At 36.2% G+C, this 21,807-nt stretch overlaps 7 protein-coding genes and 1 long non-coding RNA gene across 13 annotated transcripts; 4 read left to right on the top strand and 4 right to left on the bottom strand.

Annotated features, from left to right (window-relative positions):
- The first annotated feature begins 166 nt into the window (after positions 1–166).
- AT3G57220 (Glycosyl transferase family 4 protein) lies at positions 167–2,966 on the top strand. The gene is made up of 11 exons (NM_115582.3): positions 167–655; positions 879–966; positions 1,091–1,182; positions 1,262–1,380; positions 1,464–1,579; positions 1,688–1,815; positions 1,923–2,009; positions 2,124–2,184; positions 2,270–2,310; positions 2,397–2,517; positions 2,617–2,966. The coding sequence occupies exons 1-11, from the start codon at positions 288–290 to the stop codon at positions 2,674–2,676; spliced, it is 1,281 nt and encodes a 426-aa protein (NP_191281.1). The 5' UTR covers positions 167–287; the 3' UTR covers positions 2,677–2,966.
- An 87-nt stretch (positions 2,967–3,053) lies between these two features.
- AGL16 (AGAMOUS-like 16) lies at positions 3,054–6,798 on the top strand. Of its 5 annotated transcripts, NM_115583.6 has the most exons (8): positions 3,054–3,376; positions 3,468–3,663; positions 4,867–4,945; positions 5,339–5,400; positions 5,760–5,859; positions 5,953–5,994; positions 6,084–6,167; positions 6,270–6,798. In NM_115583.6, the coding sequence occupies exons 2-8, from the start codon at positions 3,482–3,484 to the stop codon at positions 6,441–6,443; spliced, it is 723 nt and encodes a 240-aa protein (NP_191282.2). In that variant the 5' UTR covers positions 3,054–3,376; positions 3,468–3,481; the 3' UTR covers positions 6,444–6,798. The 5 variants fall into 5 exon arrangements, with proteins under 5 accessions (NP_191282.2, NP_001319775.1, NP_001326285.1 ...); NM_001339845.1 differs by having other exon boundaries at positions 5,760–5,994; NM_001339846.1 differs by having other exon boundaries at positions 3,137–3,376; positions 3,468–4,945; positions 6,270–6,787.
- A 615-nt stretch (positions 6,799–7,413) lies between these two features.
- On the bottom strand, positions 7,414–8,916 carry BG3 (beta-1,3-glucanase 3). Its single transcript, NM_115584.5, has 2 exons — positions 8,724–8,916; positions 7,414–8,619 (listed from the first exon to the last, which is right to left on the bottom strand). Exons 1-2 carry the CDS (start codon positions 8,815–8,817, stop codon positions 7,688–7,690), a joined length of 1,026 nt encoding a protein of 341 aa, NP_191283.2. The 5' UTR covers positions 8,818–8,916; the 3' UTR covers positions 7,414–7,687.
- A 2,374-nt stretch (positions 8,917–11,290) lies between these two features.
- AT3G08875 lies at positions 11,291–11,540 on the bottom strand. The gene has a single exon (NR_141491.1). It is a non-coding gene; the product is annotated as an other RNA (long non-coding RNA).
- Positions 11,541–12,422: 882 nt separating this feature from the next.
- AT3G57250 (Emsy N Terminus (ENT) domain-containing protein) lies at positions 12,423–13,187 on the top strand. The gene is made up of 2 exons (NM_115585.2): positions 12,423–12,604; positions 12,709–13,187. The coding sequence occupies exons 1-2, from the start codon at positions 12,491–12,493 to the stop codon at positions 13,021–13,023; spliced, it is 429 nt and encodes a 142-aa protein (NP_191284.1). The 5' UTR covers positions 12,423–12,490; the 3' UTR covers positions 13,024–13,187.
- A 981-nt stretch (positions 13,188–14,168) lies between these two features.
- Positions 14,169–15,739, bottom strand: BGL2 (beta-1,3-glucanase 2). 2 transcript variants are annotated; one of them, NM_001339849.1, is made up of 2 exons: positions 15,510–15,739; positions 14,169–15,415 (listed from the first exon to the last, which is right to left on the bottom strand). In NM_001339849.1, exons 1-2 carry the CDS (start codon positions 15,640–15,642, stop codon positions 14,481–14,483), a joined length of 1,068 nt encoding a protein of 355 aa, NP_001325845.1. In that variant the 5' UTR covers positions 15,643–15,739; the 3' UTR covers positions 14,169–14,480. The 2 variants fall into 2 exon arrangements, with proteins under 2 accessions (NP_001325845.1, NP_191285.1); NM_115586.2 differs by having other exon boundaries at positions 14,289–15,415; positions 15,510–15,631.
- A 1,269-nt stretch (positions 15,740–17,008) lies between these two features.
- On the bottom strand, positions 17,009–18,961 carry BG1 (beta-1,3-glucanase 1). The gene is made up of 3 exons (NM_115587.2): positions 18,821–18,961; positions 17,918–18,303; positions 17,009–17,674 (listed from the first exon to the last, which is right to left on the bottom strand). Exons 1-3 carry the CDS (start codon positions 18,888–18,890, stop codon positions 17,108–17,110), a joined length of 1,023 nt encoding a protein of 340 aa, NP_191286.1. The 5' UTR covers positions 18,891–18,961; the 3' UTR covers positions 17,009–17,107.
- Positions 18,962–19,451: 490 nt separating this feature from the next.
- AT3G57280 (Transmembrane proteins 14C) lies at positions 19,452–21,562 on the top strand. Its single transcript, NM_115588.4, has 6 exons — positions 19,452–19,830; positions 20,204–20,432; positions 20,539–20,706; positions 20,967–21,013; positions 21,094–21,134; positions 21,223–21,562. The coding sequence occupies exons 1-6, from the start codon at positions 19,732–19,734 to the stop codon at positions 21,317–21,319; spliced, it is 681 nt and encodes a 226-aa protein (NP_567046.1). The 5' UTR covers positions 19,452–19,731; the 3' UTR covers positions 21,320–21,562.
- The last annotated feature ends 245 nt before the right edge of the window (positions 21,563–21,807 follow it).

Consider the following 21,807-nt stretch of genomic DNA (forward strand, 5'->3'; position numbering starts at 1 on the left):
TAGTAATCTTGTTAACTTCTTTCTTACATTATGAGTCTTTGATTATATAAAAAAAAAAGATATTAGTAATTTGCCTAATTTCACATGAATCCCATAGACTTATTTATTTCTTTATACTTTGCTTTTTTGGGCCTTTTTGATAATTCATAAATAAGTGGTGTTGATACGATGTCGTATTGTTGTGCGTGGGCAAGTTGTAATTAAATGCTACAGGCTTTGAAGCTTCAGCGAAAAGTGGAAGAAGCAAATCCAGAGGCGGGGAACCAGAAATAGCCAACGGATCCGCCATGACTGCTCGTAAGAGAACTCCTTCAGTGTCCAATTCGGAGAAACTAGCTCTACCTGAACCTGCATCTTCCCCGACGGTTCAGAAGACCTCTGTTTCCGGAGAGGATTTCCAGCTCGCGCCGCCGAAATTGGGCGTGATTTTCGTGATCTCTTCGCTTCTGTGTTCGCTTTATCTTTACCTTCTCTGTTTCCACTACAATGTTGACAATGAGCTCAAGCGTCCGATCCTCATTAACGCTGGGCTTAGCTTGGTTGGATTCTTTGTCACACTCAAGTTGATTCCTGTAGCTGCTAGATACGTTCTGAGGCGTAATATGTTTGGTTTTGATATCAACAAAAGAGGCACTCCTCAAGGAGAAGTTAGAGTGTATGTTTTTCCTTCTTAGATTTGTCTTTGTTTAGTTCTCAGATTAGTGTTCAGCGTTTTTCTAGAAATGGATGTCTCTTAGATTTGATTTTTTGTATAGGAGGAAAACTATGAGATGTCTCATTTTCTGATTGATGTTCTATGGATGTTTACGCTTGATTTGATCTCAGGGGACTTAAAGTCTTTTGATGTGCTTATTTTCAGCAATCTTATTTCTTTGTAGGCCTGAGTCATTGGGAATTGTTGTCGGTATTGTCTTCTTGATAGTGGCGATTGTATTTCAGTTCTTTAATTTCACTGAAGATTCGGTGGTAAGTGTCCTGGTCTCAAAAGCTCAAGCTTGATCATTTATTTATTGTGAACTATGAACTTGGTAGCTCTTGGCTCATTTACTTTGAATGCAATTTATCAATCTGGCTAAATGACTCGGTGCAGTGGCTTGTGGAGTATAATGCAGCACTGGCGTCTATTTGCTTCATGATATTGCTTGGATTTGTAGATGACGTCCTTGATGTGCCTTGGAGAGTGTAGGTGCAGTTCTCATTTTGTTGGATTAAAAATTCATGATTTAGTTTTGTTTTCTTATTAACTCTTGTCAATTTGCAGGAAACTTCTCTTGCCATCTTTTGCAACCCTTCCACTGTTGATGGCTTATGCTGGACATACAACTATCGTCATACCGAAACCTTTAGTTTCTTATATTGGCTTGGAAGTGTTTGATCTAGGTACAATTCATCTTGTATATAGTGTTAAACCATCAATAGCTATTTTGAAATTCATTTCCTTAGTTGTATATTTATCGTGGCAGGACGTATATATAAGTTATATATGGCGCTACTGGCTGTCTTTTGCACAAATTCTATTAACATTCACGCTGGTTTGAATGGCCTTGAAATCGGTCAAACCGTAGTTATTGCAGCTGCTGTAAGTTCTGCTGTCAAAATGCGTCGCAATGCTTCATTTTTTTGGTCCCATTTTTCCTTCTGTTGGTTTCTCGTAAGTAAAGTTATGATAAATCTCAGTAACTTGTAGATTCTGATACACAACGTTATGCAAATCGGAGCATCTGTTGATACTGAGTATCATCAAGCTCATGCCTTCTCAATCTATCTTACTCAGCCATTGATGGCAACATCCTTGGCAATGCTTGCCTACAATTGGTAATCTTTGGATCTTTCAAGTCATTTTCTCTTAAATCAATCAGGTAAACTAGCAAAGCAGAATGCTTTCTCTAACCACGTTCATGTCCCCTCTTTGGTGATGTTAGGTACCCTTCTGCAGTTTTTGTTGGAGACACTTACACAGTCTTTGCTGGAATGACTATGGCAGTTGTTGGCATTCTCGGTCACTTCAGGTATACTTCTAACCATACCGTCCTTATTGCAATGTACTTAGATTCATCATTTACATTTAACTTATGTGTGAGCCTTCAATTAACTAACTACTTATGAAACTTTGCTTTTTGCAGTGAAACCCTGTTAATCTTTTTTCTTCCTCAAGTGTTGAACTTTTTACTGTCACTTCCGCAGGTTTGATACCTTTCTCCATCTCACACTTTCTGTTACTTTTCAATACATTTGAAAGCATCTAACTTGCTATTGTATAACTCTTCAGCTTGCTGGCATTGTCAAATGTCCACGACATCGTCTCCCCAAGTAAGCTATTTTTTGTCCATTTTTCATAAGAGGCAAAGCCAACAAGTAAACAACACATGACTCTTCCTCTCTCTTTTTTAAACCAGGTATGATCCTGCTACGGGACTGTTAACAGGAACAAAAGATGGGACACTCGTGAACGTCTACTTGAGGATTTTTGGTAGGAAAACAGAAAAGTCTCTATGTATTCATCTTCTTGTTTTCCAGGTAAACTTGTTAATGCCCATATTATCATCTCTAAATACAAGTTGGTTTATTCTGAGAGAGAGAAATCACAAGATTGGTGTTTTGTGTGTTCTATTGCAGGCTCTTGCTTGCGCATTTTGTTTCATGCTTAGGCATTTTCTAGCTGGTTGGTACAAATAAATCTCTGCAACATGAAGAAACTCTAAACCTGTTCCTCTTTTCATCTCTCTCTCTGCCTTCACAAATCATACAAACACAGAACTTGTTTTGCTTCATGTCCAACAATCTACTAGAATCATCGTTTTAGTTCACTTATATAGAGAGTTTTCATCTAAAGGCGAGTGTATCTCAACAATATAAAGCCAATGAAATGAATCAGAACAAATTTGTCTTGGAATTTAAATTTAACTACAAATGCTGATCTTATTTTGATAACTTTGATTAATAAACTAAATAATTTTTAGATTAAAGTTTTGCTAATATAGCATGCATTAAATGAAGTGTCCATTTACATATATTTTTGAATTTTAAAAATGCGCTTTTAATATTAGACAGACTACTGTCGTACTAGAATAATAAAGAATGTAATAAAAAAATAGAAGGAGAATCGGAAAAGAAACCCACTTATAGAATGCCATGTGTCAAAACATAACAAGCGAAGTATGTTTATATAGTAAGAAAACTCTTTTGCCCTAAATATCCCAAATTGTCATATGTTCTTTCCTTATGTGGCTCTCTCTTCTCTTTCTCTTTCTCTTTCCTTTTTCTCTTTCGATCAACAAAACCACATCTCTGAACTGAACCAATTTCTCTTCTCCCCCTTCCGGTTATCGGATTACCAGATCTCGTTTCCCGCGATCTAGTTTATTCTTTGAAAAAGGTAAATGTTCAATTTTTTTATTTTATTCAAAATCTCCCCTGGATTCAGGAGATGATGATTTGAAATTGACGATGATGTTTGTGTGTAAAAGTGATAGAAGCAGAAATGGGAAGGGGCAAGATCGCGATTAAGAGGATCAATAACTCTACGAGCCGTCAGGTTACGTTCTCGAAGCGAAGGAATGGATTGTTGAAGAAAGCTAAGGAGCTTGCGATTCTCTGCGATGCTGAGGTTGGTGTCATCATCTTCTCCAGCACCGGTAGGCTCTACGATTTCTCCAGCTCCAGGTACCTTTTTTCTTTTCTCTTTGGTTGACTTTTTTTTTGGGTCTTGGTCCATCTAATTGGTTGATTGATTGATGTAGCAAATTCTAAATCTCGATTTTTTTTTTTCTTTCTTAAGTCGATTTCTTGTTAATTGTTTGCAAATTCAATTGCTTTAGAGAAGGAATCGTAGATCAACTTAGTCTGATAATTTGCAGAAGAAATCACTTGGTTTGAATGATAATATGTTTTGTAAGGGGAATATGAGAGTGTGTTCTCTGTGTTGTTGGAGATGATTACGATATTTGTGTGGAACATAGATTGTGAGGGACTTGTGGTGTTTATTGAAACATACTAAATTTGGTAGAAACTTTATCAGAAGAGGAAAGGAGGGGAGAAAGTGGTTAGTGGTTGAAGAAAACTCTAAACTCTAGAGAGGATTTAGAAAGAATCGTCTCCTTTTCACTGTTCATTTACTTTATTGGCAACTAGTTGGTGGGTTTGATGTACCTAAAATGAGCTGCATTATCTTCTCTTAATATATATTGTTAGTACACAAGTGGGGGAATCATTTCTGATTTCGTTGTCATCCATAATCAAGTTTTTGTTTTTTTAATTCTTCAACTTGGTCATTTGTTAATGATATGTAGGAGTATAGTCTTTCTTTTTGGGAACATTTTGCGATTTGTTAGAAAAATATTATATCTTCAATCCTTTCTGAATTTCTACTTTAGGAGTTCATTCATTTCTTTATTTGATTGTATCTTTCGTGTTTACATAATTGTTTATTAAAAAAGGTTGAATAAAATCTGGCTCTTAGATCTGTTTCAGAGGGAGAAAGCTTCCATTGTTCTGCAGAGCTTTTGTTGTTTCTCTGTTTTTTGAACTGAGACTCTGTTTTTTTCTTTTTTTCTCTTCAATAAAGACAGCAAGATATCTATACTGTTTACTGATTAGAGTTGGCTCTATTTACATCAATTTTGTCTGGCTTCTCTCATTCTCTGCTTAAACTTCATACATTATGTTAGATTTATTGCGAATCTGTAGTTGGGGTGCTGAGAATCCTGTTCCATGTAGACAGAGATGGCTTAGGGTTAACTAAATCTATTTAAGTAAGAAAATTTGACACTGAAAGATGTAAGGATAAATGTTGCAGTGGATGTTGCTTGGGTTACATTACCTATCAACCACACTCTACAACTATGAAACTACTCTCTTTTTTGGCAGCATGAAATCGGTCATAGAGAGATACAGCGATGCCAAAGGAGAAACCAGTTCAGAAAATGATCCCGCTTCAGAAATTCAGGTACTCCTTTTTTTTGTTACTCCTCCCTATGGATTTCAACGAGTAGACAAAACAAGTAACATACTACAACAGAGAGACTGTTACTCGATTCTTGTACTAATATGTTAGCCTATTACAACTCATTAGCATTTCTCAACTTTTAATTCCTCTCAAGCTGATCCTGATATCTAATCAGAGTTGCAGACCATAAATACCACCACACATCATATGTTGAAGTAGGGTTTGCAGTTTGCTATAAAACACAAGTCATGCCACCTGAACATCAGATTGCATACATAGTGTTGCATTTTATTTTGTCAAGAATCCGTTGTAGACTAGATAACATATTTATCCGAAAACAAAATACTTGTTTACAGTTTCAAACACCTGAAAATCATTTCTACTATATTCTAGTTCTGGCAAAAGGAGGCTGCGATTCTAAAGCGTCAGCTACATAACTTGCAAGAAAACCACCGGTATGTTTTGCATCCTCTGAGTTTGTCAAACACTCTCGATAGTAGTAACAACTAGAGCAGGGAAATATGTACTAAAATGCAAAATGATAACATACGTGTAGTCCAAGGTTAGAAGATTTTGCAGAACCCAAAACTATCCTACCATTTGCATTTGCTTAGTAAGGATAGTCGATATAAAGAATAGTAAGCCAAATGGATTAAGAGTTGTATACATAAACACATCTAAACCATCCATAAGAAGGAAATAACCAAACACTTTCACACTCCCCATCGTTTTCTTGTTTTGCTTTGGTGAATTAGGAAATGTATATAGTAACTCTGGAAAAGTATGCATATTCAGAAGAGCTTGTACTTGACAGGCAAATGATGGGGGAGGAGCTCTCTGGACTAAGTGTAGAAGCTTTACAGAATTTGGAAAATCAGCTTGAATTGAGCCTTCGTGGCGTTCGAATGAAAAAGGTTTTGATGCTGTGACAAATAAGTCAAATTTTGGAACCATTTAGAAGAAGTAATGGATGTACTCTATCTACGCTCTTCTTTTGCCTTTTGCAGGATCAAATGTTAATCGAAGAAATACAAGTACTTAACCGAGAGGTGGGACTATGGTTACTGTGATATAGGTTTTAGACGTTTTCCATAGTGTTGGTAAGCACATTGCTAATTCTTTTTTTATTCGGTTGCAGGGGAATCTCGTTCACCAAGAGAATTTAGACCTCCACAAGAAAGTAAACCTAATGCACCAACAGAACATGGAACTACATGAAAAGGTACCTTTGGGTTTTGGGAAGTATCTGGGAGCCAAGATACTCTTTAAAATTGCTAGAACATTTTTTTCTTTCTTATCTGATGATAATATGTGCTTATTCCAGGTTTCAGAGGTCGAGGGTGTGAAAATCGCAAACAAGAATTCTCTTCTCACAAATGGTCTAGACATGAGAGATACCTCGAACGAACATGTCCATCTTCAGCTCAGCCAACCGCAGCATGATCATGAGACGCATTCAAAAGCTATCCAACTCAACTATTTTTCCTTCATTGCATAATATAATTCGGTGTGCCAACACACTTATGTTGACCTCGTCGGAATCATATCACAATTCACTGTGTCAGCTTGCCTCTGCATAAGCGAAAATAAAAACATAAACATGATCAGTTTGCATTCCATATCTATCAAACACCAGCTTTGTAACTTTTAAAACTTTTTCTCCGTGCAAAGACCTTTGGTTTGGCGCTTAAGCATGTAGTTTGATGATCAAAGGAAATGGGTGTTTTAGCATAAAGTTGTCACCCTTCCGTTGCATTTTAGCTTCCCATCCAAATCAATTTGTAAAATGTGAGTTAGTTTGCAGCATGAAAGCTGATTAAATATCAGTCCCGTTATCACAAGAGGTAAACAATGAAGAGCCACAACATTGTAAGACGCTTAAATAACTAAAAAGACCTTAGTATACTTCTGGTAGATTATCATGGTTCATGAGGAATAATGACGAGACGAAAATGTTTACCAAAGAAAACTTAAAACCGAAGTCGTCTTAAAATTATTGAAAACATAAAACCGAAAATGCATGGAGAGTTTTAACTTCTTCCTTTTTTATTCGTAGGTAATTGTTCTTTCTCTGAGATATTCGAATATTTTAAGAGCTATGAATATTTTAAGGCTAGTTTTAGATCCATATATTCTACAAATTCTCTAGAATATGAAAGTGGACAATTTTCAAAAGTCCATTCTTTCAATTATCTCTACTTTGTGGACTATTTTGACAGATTTCTTTCTTTTCGTCTAAAAATACAAAAGACCATATGTTTTTGAACTTAAATTTATATCACTAAACTAAATTGTGTCTTAAATAACATCTCAAAATTTATTATATTTTTTTCTCTAATAAAGTAAAACTCCATACCTTACACGTTATTATATGCAATGTGCCTGAAACTTAAAGATGATTGAACTTATGGTGTCAAAGAAGCGGTAAGGCTAAATAGTACCATTTTCGGCTCGTCTATAAAACGAGACGAAGATTTAAGTCAAGAAATTGATTAATTTCATCATATCATATGCTTTGAAAAGTTTAAGAATGTGCGTTTTCTAAACAAGTTGATTGCTAGTTATAATATTGAAGAGCCCTATATTGAACTGATGAAGTAAAAACGTACTTGACTTTTCTTATTTTTCTGGTCTCATTAGTCTATTCCTTACTATTACAATAAGCTCCCATACTCTTAGGAAACCTTTACGATACAAGTCATTTATCTCATATCGCTTTATCGTGAAGTGTCTTCAAGGATATTAGTTGAAATTGACAACATACTTAGGCTGTAGATTTGGAAGAAACAGTCCCCAAAACTTCTCAGTCTCGGGACCCTGCTTCGAATTCTCATCGAACATAGCAAATATATAAGTCTCTGTAGCTCTCCCTGGTCTCCTCGGAGATCCATTTTTCACAGTTTGTATCAAATTGTTCACATAAGTTCTCGCATTATCCACACCCGTCGCTGCTCCTCCCGCTGTCGGCCAACCACTCTCGGACACCACGATCTCCAACGAACCACCTCCAGCTTTCTCTAATGATGCGTAAACAGTGTCTAAGATTGCGTGGAATAGGTTTCGATATTGGTTTTGTCCGTCATTGACTACAGTTGACGGTGCGGTGAACAGAGTGTAGTCTAACCGGATGTCTCGCATGTTTCCCGTGTAGCTGAAGTAAGGGTAATTATTCACGAGCAGAGGAGATTGCTTGCTTGACAAGAAACTTATCACCGGTGCGATAAAGCTCCTAAACTCCGGTGTGAACGTCCCACTTGACGGCGGAAACCCGGAAATGCCTCTGGTGTCTATAGCCGTCGAGACCTTGATCCCGAGGCTTGAAACTGCTCTCTCTATGTTCTGCATCGCGGGGAGGACAAAGCTCGCAGCTTGGTCTGAGGGCTGTACCTCGTTCCCGACAGAGATGTAGCGAAATGTGACGTTTGCATAGTTGCGGACGTTGTTGCGGACCCATGTGTCGGCTTCCGCTTGGCTGGAGGCGAGACGCTGGAGATCAGGGTTTGGAACATCGAGCACGAGCTCGATATTGGAGCCGCGGAGAGCGTTGAGAGTCTCCTGGTTGGGATCGTACAGCCGCATCCGCCGGATGTTCCGTTGTTGGTAAAGCGCCACGACTTCGGACGCGGGTCGCAGGTTGTTTCCATTTCTCCCGTAGCACACTCCGATTTGTCCAACTTAAAATTCAAAAGAAGAATCATTAGTGAAAAGAATAAAATTCTGAAAACGAATCAGAAAGAGACCAATGTGGTATAATCAATAGGTTAAAAGAAGATTGAACCTGCCGTGTCGAAGAAGGAAGCCAATATGAAGCTGAGAAGAAGCAATAACAGTGGTAATGAGGCTAAGAAACTGGATCCATTACACATCTTCATGATTAATGTTAAGCTTGCAACTTTATATACTAAAATCGTAGCATTTTGCACTAATTTATAGAAGGAATGGAGGGATTCAAGTCAATGAATGAAACAAAGTCATCGCGTCATATCATCATAGTTTTGGAATGTTATACATTAAATCACCGTTCATGAATATCTCTCTAAACCTATGCTTTGAAAAGTCTAAGAATGTGAGTTTTCTATACACGTAGCTTTCAATAGGCCTAACTAGCTAGCTAGACACTAAAATCTTCGAGTTAATTGGAACGAATCCTCCAGAGCCCCAAAATAAAATATCCACTCTTAAATATTCAATGAATAATATAACATTTTTGAAAAATATATAGGCCGGATATCAAACTATCTTAAGATATTAATTGAAATTTCTTTTATAATAATCAGGATTATGAATCACTAATCTTCCAGACCAAATGCGGGTTATGAATTCTGTGAACCATTCATAAATAGTTTAGATAGATATCGAAGCTTTAAGTCCTCGCGTTTTGGAGTCATGGTACAAGCCAATGGTGATGATGGCCTCATTTCCCGCATATGGAGCTTTTGGCATTTTTCCAGTTTTTAGTGTAATAAGTTGAAATGTTTCATCACTCATTCTAAATTTACTATCAACCTAAGTAATGCATTGCAATGGCCAGCCTCATTTCACGCATATGGGCAGCTGCAATGCTGTTTTTTTCTGCGTAGATAGTAGATACGTCCCTTATTACATTATCTCAAAATATCTAAATAATCAAACAATAAGCGTACAACTAAATTTTTTGACGATATTTATGTAAATAAGCAAGAATCATCTAACTGCAAGTGGACCAACCCATTTAGCTTGGTTTACATTTATGGTACTTTATTGACAAAAATATTCTAGAAATTAATGTTTTTGTATTGATCAAAACAACTAGTTACATTTACTCAATAATTGTTTTTTCAAAGTTTGCCCATTTGAAGATAACCAACTGTTGTTGAATCTTTTCTTGGTTTATATAACTCCTCCTTGAACAAGGTTATTCCAAACGATAACCTGATTTGCATTTTCTCCTAGTAATTAACAATACTCGAATCCATGTAGTGTTTGGTTGTGTGCTACCACCACACGGTAGTTTTTCTCTTTCATCTCTCGAATGGCAAACCGAAGTTCCACTGTGAGTCCATGCAGCCAGAAGAAATAATCAGCCCAACTTGTTCTTTTAAGTCACAGTTTAACAAGTAAACGAACACAAATACATTTTAGGATTAAAAACACAGTAAGAAGATAAAGAGAACCTACATGGCATTTTGTTCTTCTGCTAATTCGCTTTTTTAACATATCAAGGCAATAATTGGCAGAAAACAAACAATCCATGAGCAATTTGTCATGCATGGTTTTAACGTGGAATTTCTTAGGCACATGTATTTGTCAACCATTTCAAAAACCAGTCGGAGATGTTACATACTGTTATCTTTATAATAATTTTTGGTTCATTCTTTTAATTTGCATAGTTATGGAGGGTTCATTTTATGCCTATATTAACGAACCATAAGCATAAAGTGAAAGTAGAAAAAAAACAACTATAAACCTAATTTAAATATTGCTACGTCAAAACTGGTACCTAGTTACATTAAAAGTGACATATTTCTTACTTGTAATCAATATCATTACAACTAAAATCATGCTTCATAAATTCTAACAAATTTATTATACGGAAATAATCAGTGATTTAACCTAACAAAATAATAATAAGCATAATCAGTGGTTTGACGTGTCAAACATATAACATCTAAAAATAGTTTAAAACAAATACGGAAGCTTAGCTAAAAAATACTATATTACATTTTGGATTATTCAATGTACAGTACTTGTAGTGAAATGGAATCAGAAGTATATCATATGAAAATGGACAATCGAAAATTTGGGATAAAAGAAATCAACATATACATATACGACCCTAGGTGCTAGAAGCCTAGATACAACAAACTAATACCACTGGGCCTAAAATGAATGAGCCCAACAAAGAATTTGAGACTTAATGTGAGCCCATTTGAAACCTAAACGGCAATCGGAGCCTAAACCAACTAAACCGAAATTTTACCGATGGCTGCTCAAAGCTTGCTTGTTTTCTCCTTCACATACCGCCAATTTCACTACGAGACCCGATCGTTTAAGTTTGGTCCGCAGGTAAACTGCTCGAGTATAACCTCAATCAGAGACATAGATTTCTTCTTCTCGATTTGGCTACGATGATTGCTATTAAAAAGTTATGAGCTTGATCGCTTTTAGTCGTCGTACTCGACATTAGCTTTTGTTTGTTAGAAATGCTTCTTCTTGGCTCTCTTCTAGTTCGCCACAAGCTAAATTCTCTTAAAGATTGTGCAGTCTTTTGTAGTTAGAAGCGTTGATAGGAATAGCTGAAATACCGGCTTCTCTAAGCTATACAGCTGAGAAAACATCCGTATTCCACTGCTCTCGAATAAAGAGATTATCACAGAGAGCCAGTAGAGGAACATGTTGCCACACAATCAATAAGAGCAGCAAAAGATCCACCACTTGTGTTTATGGTACTCTGTGACGCTCAAAGTTAAGTTCAGGAGTTGCCTGCTAAAGTCTTTTTATATATTTTGAACTTTCAACTTCTTTTTCCTCCATTTTCATGTATTTATTGTTTGGGTCTTGATTCTGCTTCATAAATGACACGTTCTCAGGTGGTCTCGTTAGGAGTGGAGGCCTTGTGTGGTTGGTGTGTTTACAAGTTTAACAACTGGTGTCGTGGCCTACTATCCCTTAGTACATTGAGCTAAAAGATTTGGTGACAGGGAAAGGTCTAGTTTACCATCTTGTATATTAGGATAAGCAGGTAAGCTTCATTTACTGTCTACAGGAACAATAAGCAGGTAATCGCTACTTTCAATCAGTAATTCAAGAAATTACAGCAGATCTATGGAAAGCCATATAAGTATACTGTGTGATACTAACAAGTGGTCAACACTGATTATTATGTGCACATGAGAATGTCCATCAACTTATATGCATAGATCATCATTCTTTTATCCAAGTGTAGAGAAAAGAAAAGAAAGTCCATTGTGTAATGTTTTACTTTTAAGAGTTGCTAACTACTCTTCTTTGTGACCTCCAGTCTAAAATTTGGTTACTTGAGTTGTGACATGGTATTGTTGTCTTTACTCTTAAGCACTGTTCATTATTCAGGAGGTTAAAACAAAGGGCTAATCTGGTTGGTGAATTTTCCAGCTTGTGAATAAAAAAAAAAGTAAAAGTTGAATTTAGAGCAAAAAACAAGAAAGTAATTCGAGCTAAGCAAAGCTGAGTTAAAAGCAAGGGAAGGTTTACATTGGAAAAATTGATTACCAAGTTGCTTGCGCGCTTAGGTTTGTTCCAATAGCTGTAATTTACCTAGATTAGTATTATGAGTTTACAAAAGCACATAGCACACGGTATAACTTGTAACATTTTACATCATACCACTAATGTAAATCAAAACAACTTTAGTTTGAAGAACTTTTTTTAAAATAGAAAGTTTGTCGCCCGACATGCTGATTATATTTGCTATATATACCGTAGGAATTCACCACATACAATACAATAACAACATCAAAGAAGCTTAGTTTTGTTGTCTCTCTAATAAGTCTTTGATCTAATAAGTCTTTCTTATAATTCTCTAAAATGTCGACCTCACCATATGAAAAATTGAGCGAACAGGAGAAGAAGCAGATGATTAAAGAGATCCAGGAGCAGGCCTATGAGGCGTTGCTATACGCATTTGGCGTGGAAAAGAAGGTACATTTCGAAATTATGGTATTGAGAATTTAAAATTTTACATTCGATTCGTAGCTAATTAATTGTTCTTTCTCTGAAAATTTGTTTTCTTAAAATGCTTATAGATGATCAGTGATGATGTGAAGAACCTATTGAACATCGAACAGGAGTCTGCAGAGGAAAAGAGGAAGATGGCGTACGAAGCAACTCTGCTTGCCGCCACATTCAGTCATTCCTTGGCAAAAGACCGCGATGGTGTGTTAGCTACGTTGAAGAATCAACTCCATATAACTGATGACTTTCACAGGGAATGCCAGAATCGTGTCAGGAACAACATTTTAGTCGTCCAATTGACTGGAGAAGCATCCGGCTCGAATTATGTAGGCGAAACAGGGTGGACGACTCTCAGGCGTATCAGCAACACCATCTTCCGCTTTTAAGAAGACATAGAAGTAATTTTAATTTCATCTAAGTAGTAATTAAATACCGTATTTCATTGTCTCTGATCTCTGCGACCGAACATACATCATCGTCGCCGTTGATAAATAAATTATGAGATCCTATTTTTTCTACATAAATAAAAGATGAGATCCTATGTCCAAAAATATTATTTTCATTTTATATTATTTCTTATAATTTAACATTGTTTCACTTCGCAGTGTTTGTTACTTTCTAATTTCTATTATATATGATCCATTTTTTACCCTGAAAAAATATCTAAATTTTGCGAATGAAAGATACTTGAGAACAAAAAAAAAAAAGAAATGAACAATTGTGTTAAATAAAACTTGTTAAAGGACAAATAGGAAGTATCTCTGCCTCTTTCGTAAGCTCAATGTGTTAATCCGATATTTCTTCTATATCTTAAAATGATCGAAGGAAACAAGTGTAAAAAAAAAAAAAAAGATGAGCTTCGTCTAGCGTCTATCATAGTTTGAGGAAGAAGCAAACTTTTGTCTAAACTATAATATCACAAGTCGTATCTACATATGTAATTCATACAAAACAACAACATTCGGCAATAACTAATAGAGAAGAATGTGTGATTTCCTCTAAGCTTCCTTCCTTTGCTATATGAAATTCGTTCCAGATGGATATATAGTAGCTTTCGAATTCTTGATCCACCTTTACTTTAACAGTTCGTTTACCTAATTCTCAAACTGATTTTGTTTTCTTCTAAATACGAGAAAAGCAATTAAAATGTAGAAAACTTTAACACATCTTTTACAAGTCAAAAATTATTAAATGTGCGTAGAAGATAATTTAACACGTCTTTCTTAACAGAGAAATGACCAGCACATTGTCAAAAAAAACTTTTATTCTGTTATATAAGAAAATATACCATTTATACATTCCTTTTTTTTGGGTATAGTGTTATACTAGTTGACTATTTCTCTGTCTTTACTTCTCGCTGTTTACAACGTTCCCCACTTTCTCAAAATTAGAATAAACTAGAATCCAGAATAAAATTGTAAACACAACAAAATAGTTATAAGACAAAAAGCACGGTCGTTATCAGTTCGCGTACGACAGTGGTAAAACATGCACTTTAATCAATCGTTCTCTCCTTGTATGTAAAATGTATGTTGATAGTAACAAAAAAAAGAGGTGAGAAGAAGTTCGCCAAGATGACTCATCGCATCATGCATACTCAAAAACATTTTGCTAACAAGAATTCCACAAAATTTTGGGTCTCACATTCCCTAAGCAAGCTTGTTTTATTATTGGGCCTATAGGCCCATGCTATTTTTTTTCCTTATTTATGCTTGCAGCTCATTTATAACCTTAAAAATAACAACATACTACACGCTGAAAGCGCATTAATTATTCCTTATTACTACAACAAGTTCCCAATTTTTAAATACGCTTACATAAAAAGCCCACAAGTCTCTAAGGATTAGTTGAAATTAACTTCATACTTAGACTGTCGATCTGGATGAAACAGTCCCCAAAACTTCTCATACGTTGGTTCCTTCTTATTCTCATCGAACATAGCGAATATATAAGTCTCTATAGCTTTCCCTGGCCTTCTCGGTGATCCATTCTTCACATGTTGTATCAAATTGTTAACATAAGTCTTTGCGTTTTCCACACTCGTCCCGACTGCTCCCTCTGTGGGCCAACCGGTCTCCGACACCACGATTTCCAACGATCCGCCCCCTGATTTCTCCAATGCTGCATAAACCGAGTCGAGATTTGCGTCGAATAGGTTTTGGTATGAGTACCCTGGATCGTTATCAACAGTGGACTGGGCGGTGAACAGAGCGTAGTCTAGATGGATGTTGGCCGTGTCTCCCATGTAGCTGAAGTAAGGGTAGAGATTCACGAGCAAGGGAGATTGCTTGCTTGCCAAGAAACCTATCACTGGTTCGAGAAAGCTCTTATACTCATCCCTGAACCTTCCTTGAGACGGAGGAGACGTATCAGTGGTGGTGTCAGTGGCTATAGCTGTTGAGACCTTGACTTCAAGCCCTGCTCCAGAAACCGCGTTCTCGATGTTCTGCATTGCTTGTAAGAGAAACCCCCCAACTGAGGGTTTCACCTCATTTCCAACGTTGATGTACCGGAATCTGACACCATCTCTGTAGCTCTGAACGTTTTCTTGAACCCACTTGTCGGCCTCCGTTTGACTGGAGGCGAGACGTTCAAGATCTGAACTGGGAACGTCGAGGATGAGCTCGATGTCAGAGCCACGGAGAGCGGCAAGAGCGCCTGGGTCAGGGCCGTAGAGCCGCATTCGCTGGATGTTTTGTTGTTTGTAAAGAGCCACAACGTCCGATGGACTTGGCAAGGTATCGCCTAGCATCCCGTAGCATACTCCGATTTGTCCAGCTTCATTTTCCAAAATAAGAATCATTAAATTGAATAAATTTGTGAAGATGGAGATGATTAATAGATGTTACAATAGCTTAAAAGATGACTGAACCTGTGTGGTTGAAGAAGGAAGCTATTACAAGGCTGAGAAGAATCATCAACATTGGTGGTGAGGCTAAGCTCCTTGATTCAGACATTTTCTTGATTTTTCTATGATTCTGTGAAAAATGATATGTTTTAATCATTCCATTTACCGCCTAATTTATAGAGCCAAGCCTGGGGTGCAACTGTGCAAGTCAGTCAATGAATGAAATCAAATGATCTATCAATATCATCTGTTTTGTTATGTTTCACCTTAATCACCATTATAATTCACAAATAACTCTCTAAATATACGCTTTGAAAAGTCTAACAATATGAGTTTTCTACACAAGTAGCTATCAATAGGGTTTAACTAGCTCAAGACACACGTGTTTAATATGATGAATCGCCCAAACCAATTTGGTTTTAAAATATTTAAATCGAAATGGTTGTTTGATTGTTAATTATAATTTTCTTTTGGTAATAGGTTGGATCATGGTAATATTGGCCGTTAATCGTACGTCAAGCTAGCGTGAACCAATTAATACGTCGTTAGACCCACAAGCCAAGTTCAATTATGGTTAGATGACTTTTGTTCACAGTAAATTTCAAGATTGAAACGACTTTAGTGACTAAAATGTTTAAGGTGCCATGGATGGTTCCAAGAACCACTGTGAACACAAATCATGCATCTAACCAGAATTGAAATTGGCTTGTGGGTCTAAGGACGTATTTAATGGTTACAGTTGACGATCTTGTTTTTCATGGTCTCAACCTTGTAAAACACGTTCGTATTAATTTATTTAATTTCTACCCTAAGCTTGTGATTTTATATTGTCGTTTTCCCCCTTCATGATGAACCATTTGACCTTTTTGGATTTCTGTATCAACCATTAAACCAAAAAGAAAAGAATTGTGAAAATTTTTCTTTCAATTAATTAATTTGGTTCAGTAAAACACAAGGTGCATAGAAAATCCACGATGAATGTGAAATTTCTCTTGTTTATTTTCTTATAGAGAAGAAAATATCAAAATACAAATATTAGGATGTGAAAGAAATTGTTGTAACGTTAAAAAGAGATACTATTTATCGAAAATAATAAATATCTACTCCATCAACAATACAGCGTCTATTTTTGTCGTCCAACCGAATTATACCTTCTTGTTTGGGCAAAAACCGAAATAGACGTTTATAAGAAAATTCCTCGGTTTTGAATATATATCACTACACAACTACGCAAAACACGGCCCTTCATAATTTAACCCTTGTGGTCTGAAATTTGTACTAATTCTTTTTGTTCTTACTCATTTTCTAACCTGCTATGCTGTAAGAAACTATTTAAACCTAGGTAAGTTGAGATAACTAATTTTGTATAAATTTTAAGAGTCTGATTACACACGACTTCAGTTTTAAAGACAGGAAGTATAATTTTACTTGTTATTGATAAAGGCATTACAATTACCAACACGTTAACAGTAAAGTCTTGTTTTAATGAAGTCATTACTTGTAAATGATAAGTCATTACAGTCCCTCAAACTTTATTTATTGTATAATGAATGATAGTACCAATATCTATATTAGTTTTCAAATATAAATATACCATTCCCTTGATAGAATATTGGTTCGGCTCAATAAAAGTTAATATCATACTTAGGCTGCTTGTTGGGATAGAACAATCCCCAAAACTTCTCAACATAAGGAGGAGTCGGCTTTTGATTCTCGTCATAAATGGCAAATAAATATGTCTCGATTTCTTTCCCTGGTCTCTTCGGTGTCCCATTCTTCACATGCTTAATCAAATTATTGTTATAAATTCTCGCATTCTCTATGTTTGTATCGGTTCCTCCTCCCGTTGGCCATCCAGTCTCCGCCACAACTATTTCCAATGATGCGCCACCCGATTTCTCTAGAGCCGAGTACATCGCATCGAGCATCGCATCAAATAGGTTTTGGTAAGATCTAGGAGGGTCCGAAACGATTCCTGAAGGAGCCGTGAAGAGAGCGTAATCGAGCCGGATTTGGCCTACATTGCCCGCGTAGCTGAAGTAAGTGTAGAGGTTTAAGAGTAAAGGAGAGTTCTTGCTTACCAAGAAACGTATGATTGGTTCCATTACCACCATAACATCTCCCCTAAACGAACCTTTCGATGGTGGATAAGACTCTCGGAGCACTCCCATGTCTACCGATGTGGATACCTGTTAAATTCCGTACAATTATAATAAAACAGAGTTGAAACTTACAATTTTTGTTATATAAAGATAAAAAGAATAAAACGCAATTAAGTTCTTAACCAAATTTACACTAAAACATTGAATATCTCCTATTTTTAATAAGATAAGTTCGCAAATGTTGAACTTAAAATGAAATTTTGATTAATGCTAAAAAGAATATTTATCTTATGAAAATACGTAATCGATATATATGAGTAATGATTATACCTTGATACGACCACCGAGTCCGGCTGCTAAAACCGCCCGGTCAATGTTTTCCATGGCAGGGACTAGGAACTGTGCGTAAGAGTCGGAGATTTTAACTTCATTCCCAACAGATATGTAACGGAACCTGACGCCATTCGCGTAGTTCATGACGTAGGTTTGTACCCACGCGTTAGCTTGTGATTGGCTCGAGGCCACGCTCTGTAGGTAAGAGTTGGGAAGACCCAGCGTTACCTCGATGTTGGAGCCACGTAGGGCGGCTAGAACGTCGTGGTCCGGACTGTATAGCCTAACTCGTTGGATGTTTTTCTGTTTGAAGAGCGCAATGGTTTCTGCTGGTGAAGGGAGGTTGTTGCCGTTTCTTCCATAGCAAACGCCGACTTGTCCACCTGTTAAATATCAATCCAATATTTAATACATTCATCACATGTGGCATAATTCATGAGAGAATTAATGTGTTACTAAATATTTCATGAGAGAATTAATGTGTTCCTTCTTTTGTCATAGAACTAAAAACCTTAGACTTTACTACATGTTAATCCTAATATTTTTTATTTCTAATGAATTATTTACATTCTTAGCAAAAATAAAAAAGAGAATTAATGTGTTACTAAAATTTAGTGACTCTATTTTTTTTCATTGTTGTTAATCATAAAACATATCTAATCATTTGAATATTTGTTTTCAACTTTTATTTTCAAGTATTTGAAACATCAGTATAAGTGGTAAATTATAATTTCAATATTTAAATAATTTTGTTTTAAAGCTAAAAATAATAGTTAAAAAGGTCTCAAAAGTTCAAGATATTGACATGGTTTGATTACTCTATGTCAGGGTGATATTATAATATAATCACACATGTTATATTTTCTATATACATAATGAAATAAAGAGGTATTAAGTGACCTGTTGGATTTGTATTGACGAAGAATAGACCGAGAAGAAGGGTCAAGGACGCCAAGAATCGGAGATCCATCGTCGTTAGGTGAAGAAAGAGATGATTTGTAGAAAATTAAGAGCGAGGTGGAAATCATTTACTGTTATGACATTGATCCTAGCTAGCATAAACAATATATATAGTAAATTCTAGAGAAAGAACATTAATATATAACCAAATGTAAAATGTCAATATGAAACTAAAATTAATACACGGAATTAGGCAACAAGATAAAATAATGAGTTGGTAATCTCTGAATAATTAATACAATGGTGTAATATATGGTAAGCTACATAATCAGAGACAGAGAGAGACATTTGTCTTTCTTGACTCTTCATAAGTGCACTCACAAGTCAAACAACGCGTGTGATTTATGAGGGCTTAGCCGTTAAAGGTGTGGTTGAAATCAAGTAAAGAACTTTAATTCAGACAAAATCAAATGCTGGTTGGGCTAACCAAAACTACTAGTAATACTAATGGTCTTTAAACGAAATGAGCCCAATAAAGAACCTGAGACAAATCTGAGCCCACTTGAAAGCTAAAAGCCGCCTAAAAAGGAAACCTAAGCTTAAACCAGCTAAACCGAAATAATTAAATGGATTCGTTTTTTCTCATCTCCGATCCCTAAAGTCAAAGATTAAACCACACTAAACCGAAATTGTCATATGCGCGTAATTTCTTCGCAACATTTTGACCGAACAACTTCAAAATCAAACGAGCGGACGGTCAAGATTGTCCGATCAGTATCGTCTTTTTAGTCAGTCAGTCCTGAACGCCGGCTAGATCAACCACTCCATCTCTCGTGCTGACCACGCTCCGATTCTCCATTTCTTTCCCTTTTGACTTTTCACTTCCAATTTTTCGGTATCAGATCTGGACGATGGCTTCACAAATCTCTCAGCTTGCTTGTTTCTCATCCACCAATCGCCAATTTCACTTCCAAAGCCGATCGTTTCCATGCCCTATGATTCGTCCCCAGGTAAATATCTCGATATCGCATGAAAAAGACTTGGAATTTACTCATCTCGATTAGATTACGTCCATGCCCAATACTCTATTTGTTCTACTTTTCCTGATTACTCTCAAAAACGTTTGAGCTTGATTGATTTAGTCGTAATCGAATATTTGCTTTTGTTTTCTAGAAATGGTTCTCCTTGAGACTTGAATTGCTTCTCTGTTTTCTCTGGTTGAGTTGGTTGGGAATGTACCATGTCTTCAATAACAAAAATTGCCTTTTTGTTCACCTTTTTGATTGTCTCTATGTGCTAATTATCATATGTTGAGCTCTCTTCTAAATTTTTTGGGATTGATAGTGTCTCCACTAGTGGCTTATTGGCTATAAATTGGTTCAGTCTTTTGTAGTTAAAAGTGTTGATGGGAATAGCTCTGAAACACCAGCTTCTCTAAGCTATACAGCTGAGGTTTCAAAACCTGTTGTTGAGAAAACATCCAAACCGTATTCCACTGTTGATGAAACTGCTACCAATAAAGAGAGCATCACAGAGCCAGTAGAGGAAGATGTTGCCACACAACCAATAAGAGCAGCAAAGATCCACGACTTCTGTTTCGGCATTCCTTATGGTACTACTTTGTGACTCTCAAACTTTCTTTCAAATCTTAGCATTTCTAGCAAAGAGTTGCTTATTGTCAGGTAACACGCTGGTGTTAATAAATGATACTTTTTCAGGTGGTCTCGTTGTGAGTGGAGGGCTTCTTGGTTTTGCGTTTTCACGAAATCTTACAAGTTTAAGTACTGGTGTCCTCTATGGTGGTGGCCTTCTAGCCCTTAGTACACTGAGCTTAAAGATTTGGCGAGAGGGAAAATCTAGTTTCCCTTATATACTAGGACAAGCAGGTAATCTTCATTTATTGTCTGCAGGAACAGTAGGGGATATTTTGTTACCACGACTTTTTTTCATCTCTAATTCATTACATCAAGTAATTACTGGTATCTTACTCATGATAAGTGGATATTAAAATCGAGATAAGTATACTGTGTCATGCTATGAAGTGGTCATCTCTGAACATTATGTGCCTATGATTCTCTATAAGAAATGTTCATTTTATCTATGAAAGCATTTGTGCTTACTCATTTTTCTAAACCTGAAATTGCAGTGCTTTCAGCTGTCGTCTTCTGGAAGAACTTCACAGCTTATTCGATGGTATTCATTATCTTTGTGATCATGCTGATTGTTTATTTTTGCTTGCTTGACTTCAACTGCTTAATGTTGTACTTATGCAGACTAAGAAGCTGTTTCCGGCCGGGGTTTTTGCTGTCATCAGGTAAGAAATACGTCTTGTGATCTACAACAGATTCTGATGATCTTTCGTGGATTCATGTAACCGTGTGTTTACGTCTTTTTCATTGCAGTGCTTGCATGTTGTGTTTCTATTCATATGTGGTGCTCTCTGGAGGAAACCCACCTCCAAAGAAATTGAAACCATCTGCGACTAGTCCTTCATACTGAAGGGACTTTACATAGGTTTAGATTTAAAAAAGTGGAGATCTTCTCTCTTTTGATAACTCTGGTCTGTTGGATTACTGGTGTAATTTTATACTCTTTACGAATTGATACACTTGGTTTTGTTTGTGACCTGTTCTTTCCAGTGTCATAATCTAAAGTTTTGATTTTCTTATTTGTGAGATATGCTTTGATTGTCTATATTCGAATATCATAGTAATAAATAAATAAAAAGAGATAAAGAAAGAAGACTAAAACATAAGTAATATAGAAAAGTTATTGCTAGCTCAATCCTGAAACAATAATAAGAAATAATGCGTCTACCAGTTATACAGTGAGTAAACTTGGGAAATAAGCGATAGAAAGTTAGAAACCCCTTTATGCTGAAATTTAAAAGCTAAAATCATAAGAATTTTGTTCCGGATCATGTATAATTAAAGTACGGCCAGTTATCTTCCAATTATGAAGCAAAATCTTATTTTTCTGAAATGTTG

The sequence above is a fragment of the Arabidopsis thaliana genome, chromosome 3 (genome assembly GCF_000001735.4).
Source record: "Arabidopsis thaliana chromosome 3, partial sequence".
In the NCBI taxonomy this organism is placed as follows: domain Eukaryota; kingdom Viridiplantae; phylum Streptophyta; class Magnoliopsida; order Brassicales; family Brassicaceae; genus Arabidopsis; species Arabidopsis thaliana.